Source organism: Falco punctatus (assembly GCF_963210335.1).
Source record: "Falco punctatus genome assembly, chromosome: 6".
Taxonomy (NCBI): Eukaryota; Metazoa; Chordata; class Aves; order Falconiformes; family Falconidae; genus Falco; species Falco punctatus.
The window spans coordinates 13,253,149-13,264,640 of NC_137585.1; the positions used below are offsets into that span (position 1 = coordinate 13,253,149).

General features: G+C 47.3%; 1 protein-coding gene and 1 pseudogene across 2 annotated transcripts; both read left to right on the forward strand.

Moving 5' to 3' along the window:
- Positions 1-2,433: 2,433 nt before the first annotated feature.
- LOC308065548 (polycystin family receptor for egg jelly-like) lies at positions 2,434-4,130 on the forward strand (the record flags this gene model as incomplete). Its single annotated transcript, XM_080391608.1, has 1 exon — positions 2,434-4,130. The coding sequence occupies exon 1, from the start codon at positions 3,408-3,410 to the stop codon at positions 4,128-4,130; it is 723 nt and encodes a 240-aa protein (XP_080247734.1). The 5' UTR covers positions 2,434-3,407.
- Positions 4,131-4,233: 103 nt separating this feature from the next.
- On the forward strand, positions 4,234-9,483 carry LOC308065549 (polycystin family receptor for egg jelly-like; annotated as a pseudogene). The gene has a single exon. The product of its transcript is annotated as a polycystin family receptor for egg jelly-like (transcript).
- The last annotated feature ends 2,009 nt before the right edge of the window (positions 9,484-11,492 follow it).

The following is an 11,492-nucleotide window of genomic DNA, read 5'->3' on the forward strand; positions in this document are numbered from 1 at the left end:
TGAAGATAAAATTGCACGGGTTTTTTACCATTCATACTACATCCAGAAACAGCGCAAAGAGAAAAGTCAGGAGGGTAGTGAGGTAAGGCCTGCTACCTTTCAAGGTACCCTGCAAAAGAGGCCAGGAACCACCTTCATCACCAGTCATCAGAAACAAGCTCCATTTCAAGCAGCTCTCTTTGCCACCGCCGATTTTGCACAACAGCTCAAGGTACTTGCCAAACAGAAAATGTCTTCCCATTCTGAGACTTGTTAATGCTAAGATTCATAGGAACAAAAAGGTCTGTGCATAAGCATCTGAACAAAACAGCAGACCAAGGGTTAGGAAGGCCTGCACCCATCACTAAGGACTCTGCTGATCTAGTTGAGGTACATGCTACTTCGACCCACTCTAGAAAGCCTCTGCTCTGCCAAGGCTACAGCCCACATAACTCACAGTTCACTGCAAGACTCCCACTCTGGCAACAGGAGGATGGCAGCAGGAGGATGCATCCCATCACGTTATGCCACTACTCCTCCTGTTAGCACGCCAGGACAATGGGCTGCAGAGAACTAACGCTGTAACAGCTGCTGACTCCTCAGAGACATACCAGAGCTGCTCCAAACCCAATTAGTGCTGTCAACCAAGCACCAAAGAGCTACTGGGAGCACAGAAGAGCCAGTAACCCTTGTCCTCTGGGCCCTACACAAGCAGTCCTGCCCAGGCTGCTTGGAACACTCGTCTTGGGGCGTGTCTGTACTCAGGGATCACACTGTGACTGAGGAAACCCACGGGACAAGGAGAGCGAGTAGGTAAAAATCAGAGCGGAGGGTTACTACCAGAAGGTAAACTACCAGTTACCCTTCACAGTATGGCGGCCATTGAGTTCTGTTACGCTCATTTCCCATAATCCTCCTCTCCAGTTGCCAGGTGCGGAACCTCCTTTGTGATGCGCCTTGGAGACAATGCCGTCGCCTTGGCTCTTCTAACCGCTTCTCGCCACAAAGCCTTGACCATTCTCCTGCTACGACTTTAGTCCCCGAGATCCGGTGACTATCTGTAGGGTTTGGTTTTTTGCTGAGGGCTGCTCTTAGCACGTCCTCCGTTTCTCCAGAGCTCTGGCGCTCATGAACCTATGACACTCTGAGAAGACCTTCAAGACTTCTTTTTTTACCTCCCCCTGCCTAATTAACTACAAAACGACAACAAAAGGAGCAACCGGGAGAACCACCTTCAGCGGGAAGAAAGCACAGCAATTACTCAGCCTGCGCAGGCACGGGGTGGCTTCCCCGCTCGGAGAGAAGGCTGCGAGGCCTTGTCGCCATTTGCAAACCCCAACGGCAGCCTCACCCCACCTGAAACCCGGCCGGTAACGGGCTGAAGGAGACGAGCGACAACAGGAGCCCCGCCAGTGGCGCCCTCCCGCCAGCCTCAGCCGGCTCAGCTCCTCTCCCTGCACAGACCCAGCGCCGCCAGCAGCCCCTCTCCCCGCCCGCCCGCCGGCCCAACGGCAAGGGCGCGCACCCGCCGGCCCTGGGCGCCCGGCAGGGGCAGGGGCAGGGCCCGGGCCCACGGGCAGAGCGGCCACAGCCCCCGCGCTCGGTCGCTGCGGCGGGGCCAGGCCGTGCGGCCAGGCAGGGCGCCCGCCGTCCCGCTCCGCCTCAGGCCAGCCCTCACCTGGCAGTCCCTCAGCGGCGCCATGAGACCCCGCAGCCGCTCCGCTGCCGGCGGCCCCGCCCCAGGAGGAGCCGGAGCCGGGGCCGGGGCCGGGGCCGGGCCGCCAGCGGGGCCGAGCCGCCAGCGGGCGGGGCCTGCGGGGAGCACTGGGCCTCGCCCGGCCCCTTGCCAGCGCCTGCCTGCCCTCCCGAGCCGCCGGGGGCCGCGGTGCTGCCGGCCGCTATGCTTGCTGTCGGTCCTCGGCCCCGAAAGACTTCTTTCTTGTGGCGCTGGGTATACCTGTCAGCAAAACCAGAAACGACAAGAACGCCTTAACAACAACGTAGCTTTAAGAATCTGGCATTCGTTGTTGCACCTCTGGATGCTCAGGGGATCGTTCCGCCTCAGGTGCGTGCCCTATGGTTCACTCAAACGACATTATATAGGCTACACTGAGGATTATGCATTACATTTCTCAGAAAAATCAAACATACTCATTCAACAGGCCGTACTATGGTAATGAAGCATCGCACATGCTCCTTACAGGGATCTGAGTCTTCTGCGAGGACTCCGACCATAGTCAGGCCCTGTAGTTACAGCTGACCCACCGCTGAGCCTTCATTTAGTTCCCCTATATGCAGAGCCCAAGGAGAGTCCAAGTCTGTTTCATTAGCTCCCTATACAACAGGCTCCTCACTGACTCTGAGCGTCAAACGATTTTCTTTCCCTCTCGTCACCGAAATCCGGAATCAAACCTCTCAACACCAACGCAGTATTAAGAAGCAGGCCCTCCTTTACTGCAGCACTGGGTGCTCGGTGGCATCTCCATAAATCGAGCGCACCTGTGCAGATTGCACTGTTACATTTATACACAAAATTACAAGGTCATACGCTCCCAGTTACAATGACTGGTTGGTAATTTGCATATAATTATAATATGTGGTGTGTCATCCTCTTCTGTTACTAGGCTTGCGCAGGGGAAGGGTCTTCACCTGGGCAAGGGTCCTCTTGACCTGCGGGTGTGCTTTTTAGTATTACAAAAGTAAGTTTTGTTGCCAAGTTGGACGGCTAGATATCGGCCTTGTCAAGCTGTCCAATAACTTATCCTATACCTATGCAACAGAACCTACGTGCTCTGGTTATGGTCTAGAGAGTAAGGTTATTATGGTCTATAGAATAGGGACTTCAAGTCACACAGTCCCGGATAACAAGCAGCATAGGAACTCGTCCGTCATTGGTTAAGAAGTGCTAACCTCATTCTAACATGGAGGTTAACTCCTAAAAATCAGAACGCTCCTATAGCTAACTGTCTCACAAACACAAAATATAGAAAGATTCAGTAAAACTTTCAGATAATCTGCAACCCTCTTAGCATAAAATTGCATAGGCAGGGTTGGTTAGCAGTCTCTCCGTAGCCATTACACCCAAACAAACAACAGAGCCACAAAGCTAAAACAGACTGTAAAAGAAACGCAGTTACAAAGGTAACCCACATGCGTTCTGCTGTTTCCACAGCTCGAGACCGTGCTCGCCAGCGGTGCCGGGAGGAGGTTCTGGTTCCCCTGGAGAGCGGCCCCAGCCACTGGGACGTGCCAGCCACTGGCCTCCTGCAGCCCACGCTCCAGCAGCAGTGCGCCCACCTCCGCTGTGGGCCTCAACGGCAGCGGTCTGCCTTCTCCTCCAGCTGCTCGGCTGCACAGCGCTTACAGTGCAATGCTCATCTGCGTCATGCACTGTACCCAAGTGCTTTCACCACCACGTGAGCGTCAACATGTTGTATGTCTTTTATTTCACTGTTGCAATAACCCCAATTAGGACCACAACAGTTCTCAGAGGCTCAGATAAAGTTTACGTTCAGATCGAAAGCACTGATCTAGTGGCAAATATTGCAGGAGGCACGTTCTGCACAGTAGGATTTTATGATAATTGGACTCTTGATGGTTCCGCATCCTGTGATCCTGATTCACAGGAAGGACTACAGGGAATCACATTTACTTGGTACTGCACTAAAGAGGTGTCAGACTATAAAATCATGAAAGTCAGCCCGGGAAAAAGCTGCCATCCATCCCAGAGGGATTTGAAATGGTTAACATCCTCAGGTCCAGTTCAAGCAATGCCACCAGAATCCCTCCCAGGAAATGCTTTATACTACTTCCGTCTAGTGATTCAAAAGGATGGAAGGAAGAGTTATGCTGACCAAACTGTAGATGTGCAGCCTGGCTCCCCGCTCCTTCTGGATGTGGCATGCCTGGAAAACTGTGGCACCACTCCAATTCCAACAGAGAGATTTACCTTGGCTGGAAAATGCCTGAACGGTAGAACAAATAGCCAGCCAGTCCACTACTGGTCCCTTTTTTTAGAAAACACTACAGAAATTAGCTTTGACTGGTCTTCCGGAACCTCAACAGGGAGGTCTGGGGCTTATCTGTCTATACGTGCTCTGACTTTTACAAAGACTGCACATCGATCCTACGTACTTCTATTTAAAGTATAAATTATAAATCATTTATATTTTATTTTTATATTTATTTATATAAATATAAATAAATTATATTCATAATTTATATTTATATAAATATAAGTAATAAAAAATATAAACTCGGGATGGTAGGTCCTCAGTCTACAGACATGCATTTAAGGTAAATTCTCCTCCTAGGGCTGGCAAGTGTACCATCAACCCACACCAGGGCACAGCCTTTCTGACAAAATTTGTTGTTCAGTGCAGTGGATTTTCTGACAGCGATTTACCTCTGACATATAAAGTGATAGTAGCTTCCGATGCACCCAAAACTGCCAAAATAACTTCTGTGGCAGAAAATACATTTGGCACAATTCTGTACTTTGGTTATCAGCCTAAAACTCCCCCATCTCTTCTCCCAGTTGGAGTGTCCTCTCAGAAGTACACCTTGACACTTTGTGTTCAAGTCTGTGATTCCCTTGGGGCATTTACCCAAGTGAGTTTATATGTCCGTGTGCGGAACCCAATTAACAGTCGACCACTAGCTGTTGTATACCATGAACTGCTGGCCTCAGTAAGCAATTATGTTAGAGATTATATTAGAGCAGGTTATTTGGCTTATCTGGTAGCCTCAGTCTTAAACTATATTAAAGCAGCACCAGCTCGCCACCTCCCTAAGGCTCAGTTTTGGGAAAACCTGGTTAAAACAGCCCTGAATATTTCAGTTGAGAGCACAATGGAAATCAACCAAGTAGTTGCTTCTCTTTCTCAAGCCACAAAGGAAGCTGAGGAAGTGAATATTAGATCACAAGATCTTGCCATTAGGAAACTGACAGAGGTGACGGGAGTGCTGAAGATACAGAGGAATGAGAGCCGTTGGTCTGAGGAGGCAGAAATTCAGACCAGTGGAATACCAAGATGCTTGTCCAACATCCTGAGAGCTGCTCTTCTGCATTGCAGGAACGTCAACGTAAATGGAGTTAAACGAGTCTTCTCCATCACGGAAAATTTAACGGACATAGTTTTCCAGGGCAAAGTCCCTGGAGAAACAGAGACTCAAATGGAAACAAAACACTGGAATATCACGCTGAAGAAAGAGGAAACCTGGAACGTTGCAAATGCTTTCTCTACCAGCAACACCTGCAGGAATTGCTTTTATCTATCACTGAGAAAGGGAAAGTATTCAGGATTGCCGCATGATGCCGTGATATCCACTGCTCTTTTTGAGTTCGACGAGAACCCTTTCCCTTGGTTAGGTCACACATCAGAAATCAAAACAATGGTCCTGGGGTTTAAAACGGCAGAGAGCAAGGCTAATGGAGACCTACTGGGGATCACGCCTGAAGGAGCAGAAATTACTGTTGCTAGGAAAGAGAAGGAAACTTCAACTTTTCAGTTAGCAATGGGACCCGGTAAAACACAAACTTACACAACTGGAGGATTTAGTTTTGAAGTCAACAGAAACACCAAGAGCATATACATCCGGATCCTGACAAAATTACAAGTTACTTTCAAGGTGCTAGTATTTACAGGCACCAGCGTCACTCATGCTCATCCCACAGCCTCGTTTGCTGCTTTTCACAACATGCCAACAGTGGCAAGTGAAAATGAGACAGCTAGCACTGACTGTAACATTCAGGCTCCCTATATTATCTGTCTCCCAGAGTCACTGTTGACAACCACAGCTCAAGGAAGCGGTACAGACCCTCACAACATCTCCATTGTCTTGCTGACATCGTATGTTGTAAGGTATCGAACGCAGAGGCTGGTGAGCATACATGTTTTTAGTGATCAGTGCTTATTTCTGGACGGGGTTCAAAGTCTGTGGAGAGAAGACGTGTGCAGGCTTGGCTCCTTGACTGACTGGCAGAGGGTACACTGTGTCTGCAAAATGAAGCAGAGTCGCAGAAGTCTGACAGTTCACGCTGCGTCAAAGGCGTCCACATACGACATCAGGTTCCTGGCAGCCAAAGTAATAGCTACGCCCAACGCAATAGATCTGGGAAAAATCCTGATAGCAGATATACCTCAAAACCCAGTGACATTATTAACGGTGCTCTTTATTTTTGCCGTCTATTTTCTTTTGTGCCTCCGGGCCGTGAGAAAAGACAGGGCTGAGAGGGACAGGAAAGACAAGATTATCGTTCTGCCAGACAACGACCCCTTTGATAAGGGCAGATATTTAGTCACTTTATACACAGGCAGTTACTGGGAAGCTGGAACCACAGCAGATGTCTTTCTTCAGCTCATCAGCCAGAATGGCAGGAGTGATGTCCATTGTTTACGGCACTCACATTTTCCATCTTTCCAACGAGGAAGCACCGATTGCTTTCTGTTGACTACCAAGAAAGACTTGGGAGACATTTCTTCCTTCAGGGTCTGGCATAATAACAAAGGCCCATCCCCAAGCTGGTTCCTAAGCAGAGCCAAAGTTGAGGATATGTCCACCAGGAAGACCTGGTTCTTCATGTGCCGGAAATGGCTCTCTCTTGACAAGAGTGATCATGTACTAGAAAGGACATTTTCCGTCACAGACCCCAAGACACCTCTGCTCAGAATCGACTATTTTTCTATTGATTTTGCCAACAGCCTGAAAGAGGGCCATCTGTGGATCTCCGTTTTTTCTGCCGTTGCCAGTGACGCTTTCAGCAGGCTCCAACGTCTGTCTGCCTGTTTAGCAGTATTATTATTGAACTTGCTTCTTGGCATTATGTTCTTTAACGCTGACGAGGATGAAGAATCTCCAATATACCTGCAGTATTTGAAAGCAGTAACAGTAGGAATTGAATGCCTTTTGATTACCAGACCTGTGGAAATTATTATAATTGCCTTACTGAAGTATTCCCAGAAGAAAGCTTCTCCTCGTGGTGTGGCTCAGACGGAACCAAAGGCAAATTCACCCCTCCTGTCCGGAAATCTGAAGAACTCGGAGGAAAGTTTGCAAAAATTGTACCTTCCAGAAACTTCAGCACAACTGACGAATATTCATCTGTTGGAAAACCTTCCTGGTCCCAGGAACTCACAGAGCCTGTCATGTTCCAGAAAGACAAGAAGCGAGGGAGATCCCCCAAAGTGGAGTAATCGCACAGTTTCTGAAAGAGACGCAAATGGAATTGGAGCAGAGGAGCAGACAAGAACCACAAATTCCCCTCCAATGGCTAAGGCCTGCCAGAGAAGGCCACCATCAGACTCCAATTTTAGTAATAATTACACAGAAGAAGGGGGCAACTTGCAGAAAGAAAGCAAGCCACTAAGCAGTGCCTTCATGCTCTTTCGCAAGAGACCACGTATAGCTTTTTGTTGGTGGTGCAACTATGCCTTGTGCGCACTACTTACAGCTATAAGTGGGCTATCGTCGTTTTTCATTGTGTCCTATGGTTTGTCTTACGGCTATCAGACTTCACTAGAGTGGCTTTTAGCATCTGCAATCTCCTATATTGAGACCGTTTTCCTTGCAATTCTCAAAATAATTTTTTTCTCAGCTATGAGTACAATTCATCCAAAATACTGTGAAAACATCCCATGGTTAAATCATTAAAAGTCTTCTGAGAAGAAGCTGGCTACAGAAATGATGAAGGCTGATGAGATGAGAGAGAAGCACCGGAAACTTGCTAAACTCAGAGGCAGCAAGCAGTATAAACCTTTAGATAATGATGAAATTGCAAACATGCTGAAAAGGGCAAAAATTAAAGGCAAGGCATTGACTTTTGCCAAAAGTTTCATCAGTCATCTTGCCTTTTTAACACTGCTGTTAAATTTTGCCTATTCCACTGAGAACGCCAACAGTTTCCACTACAACCAGTTCATCCATAACCAATTCTCTCCACGACTCGCCAGTGCAGATAAGCTAGAACATATCTATGTGTGGGTGAAAGACTCATTCTTGCCTTTGATCCACAGTGACATTCAGCCAACCTTCCTTCCCGAGAGCTGGTCCAAAATCATTGGTTTGCCTAGGATGAGGCAACTGCGGGCTGAAGGTACCGAGAAAAAATGTTCCCGTCCTCTCAGCTTTGCAAATAACTCTGTGAGCAGTGAAAGCCACCGTCTTCGCAAATACGGCCATGACATACCAGAGAAAGGTGACTACGCTGGCACTTGGACAAAGGTTGCCAACCCGCCTGTTTCCAAGGATGCCAGCAGTGACGGTGGCTTCACTTACCAGCGAAACAGGACTCCATGGATGTATTATTTATATGGAGATTTGCACACATATGGACCAGCAGGATACACGTTTTACTTTTTCCCTGAAGAAGGAAGATCTAATTCAACAACAAGGCTGGGTGCTCTACAACAGAGCAACTGGCTTGATGAAAAGACATGGGCGGTGATCATCGAACTAACTACATTTAACTCAGATGCAGACCTCTTTTGCGCCATCTCCATCATATTTGAGATGTCTCATTTGGGGATCATAAAACCAAGTTTGTCAGCACACTCTTTTGCACTCCCCATTTTTCATCAGCAAACTAAAGCTCCAATGTTTGTGTTTGTAATTGTTCTTGCCTTTATGCTCATTTACATTGCAGAAGAGCTTCACATCATAGGCCAGGAAAAACCTGATTACATTAAAAACATTTCCAATATGATAAACTTCAGCCTAAAATTAGTATTCCTGTTCCTTGTTATTTTAAAGGTCATGAAGTTCAAAGTGGGAGCTGATACAGTGAACTTCTACTTCCTTCACCCAAACAATTTCATTCCTTTACATGCAGTTGCTCATTTAGATCAGATTTTAAGGATTACTATGGGCTTTTTAGCGTTTTTTTTTCATTTTGAAAACTCTGAAATATCATCACTTCTTTTATGGCGTGCCCCTGGCACGAAGATGTATCTTGGCAGCCCTTCCTGGAATGTCCTCAATGGCCCTCATGGTGGTGGTTTACTTCTTTGCATTTATGGCTTTTGGCTACCTTGTCTTTGGGCAGCATGAATGGAATTACAATAGCACGATTCACTCAGCTCAGACCATATTCTCCTGCATCTCAGCTTTCAGAAATACTGCATTTTCATCCACGTTGCTGGATGGGGTTTTTTTCCTAGCCTCTTTCATGTTGGCGATGACCTATGTCTTGATCAGTCTTTTCCAAGCTGTTATTATGTCTGCCTATGGAGATGTGAAACAACCCGTATATGAAGAACCACCTGAGGAAGCACAAGTGGTTACTTTTGTATTGCAAAGGCTCAGAGGGATATTTTATCTTCTGATCTGTAAAACATCCAGAACCAGCGAACTTGACCTTTTCCACAGTGAACTCTACGGGAAGACTGAGAGAAGACACCAGCGACATTCAGGGCTCAAGATCAGAAAAATAAATGGAAGAAAAATGGTTTATCTTCTCATATGAACAAGAAAAGGTTTAGTATTCAAGACCACCTTTATCTTGCAATATTTGCCTGTCAAAATTTATTTATTTATGTTCATAAATAAACAGTGGTTCAGTTAACCGTGGTCTCCACAATCCTGCTTCATGGCCTGGGAGGGGGTTAGTCGGCTTCTCCGCTGTAAAGCCGTGCCCACACACTAGCCGCAGGCGAGGGCAAGATGTCCAGGTCAATTGGGAAGACTGGTCAGCTTGGTCAACCCCCCAATTCCTTACTCATAAAGCTGGGGGCATCCTCCAGGTCGTTCACTTTGATCACAGGCAGACTGCAGAATTGTTCTTTTTTTCTTTATTTTGTTTAAATCTTGCATTTTCTTCGCCATGCGGAGAGTTTATGGGGAGCCTTACGGCTGATGGGATAGCCTGGCCCACCGGCCCCCAGCCCGTGGCTCCTGGCTGCGATGGGCACGGCCTGCCGGTACTGTTAAAAACGGTAGTAATAAAAATACAACGGATCAATGGTTAATCTCTTCTCAGCAGGCCTCACGTCTGGGATAGTCTGGGATAGGTTTCCTCGCAGCTGCAGCATCCGGCATAGCCCTCTGCCACCAGGGTTTTCTGCTGCCTGCTGATGGCTGAAGTCCTGTGGCAGCCTGGCTTGGACGCTCTCCCAGTTGATAAGAAATTTAAACATCAGCTACAGCAAAGGTTGTTTCAGGCACGAGTCCCTTCAAATCACATTTTCTTACTTCCCCCTGGTCATACCTGCGTCAGCGCAGCATCGAAGAGCTTACAGGCTGCATTGCTAGTCGTGGACAGGACAAGTCCAGCATCCCGCCAGGCCTGCACAATAAGCAGATACAAACCCGCCCATTTTACACACTCGTTTTCCAGACTACATCAACAGGTTCTCAAATTGATGGTGTTCTGGCATTTTCTTCAACTATGCTTTTTTTTAAAAAAAAAAGAAAAAGAAAAAAAAACCAGAAAAGCTGAAAGGACAATGCAGGCAGACACACAAACCTTTTGTTCAGTTGTATTACATCTGAAGACTCAGTTAGTTGGGGCTAGCAGTGGGAATAAAGAAGCAAAAAATTATAAAGTGTAACAGAAGGTCTTGATGGGCTACACATCTCCTAATGAGACCCATTCTTAATTCACTACAGCTCACCTTTAGGCTAGTCCCACTGCTGCAGACACACCTCGTGTGAAGTAGAGATACGGTTAAATAAAATCCCGCTCTTTTATAACTGAAATCAATACCTTAAGCAACTTGCAGGCCAAACAGCCTGGCAGAGCAAGTCCACTAACCAGGCCACTGGACTTAAATCAACAAAGAGGCTGGACCACAGACTGGTACACAAGCCTTACAAAAAGCAAGAACATGGCCATTTGATAAAGCTAAAATGCAAAACAGAATCAGGCTGCCATAGTTTCTTAACAAGCTACGCAACACTGACCAAGGTGCCACATCTCCTTGCTGACTGCTGGAGAACAAAAAGAGTTCATTAGGCAGACGCACAGTTTACTCAATGCTGGAATTAAGCTGCAGCAGCTACAGCACCCTGTTCCACGGTTGTCTCCATGACTGCTCTCCTAAGTAACTCTGGCGACAAAATCAAAAATCCAATGCCTATTTCAAAATGCGTAACTTGCTCATGTGGGTGCCTACAGCAAACAGGCATGTCATCTCCTGTGGCTTGCAGGCCTCTTCTCCCCCACGGGATGGCCACACAACCACAAAGCCAGTCATCTCACAAGCCGAGGTGCTTCCCTTGGTAACCTATTCAGGTATTTAGAACAACGCTTGGGTTTATTTCTACTACGTACTCTCCACTCAGCATTCCTACACTGCATCCATCACCGCTTCTAAGACTGTGAGCTTCTCAAGCACATTTACATTCAGCACCCCATATACATCTCTGTTTAAGCATACACACATTTGAGGAGCTGCCCCAATCACTTCAACATCACTTTTATGCCAGCACGCGGAATGTACAGCATCACATAAAAACAGACCGGGGGCAAGCCAATTCAGACTCCTCCTAATGGGGGACTAGTCCTTGTGGATGCT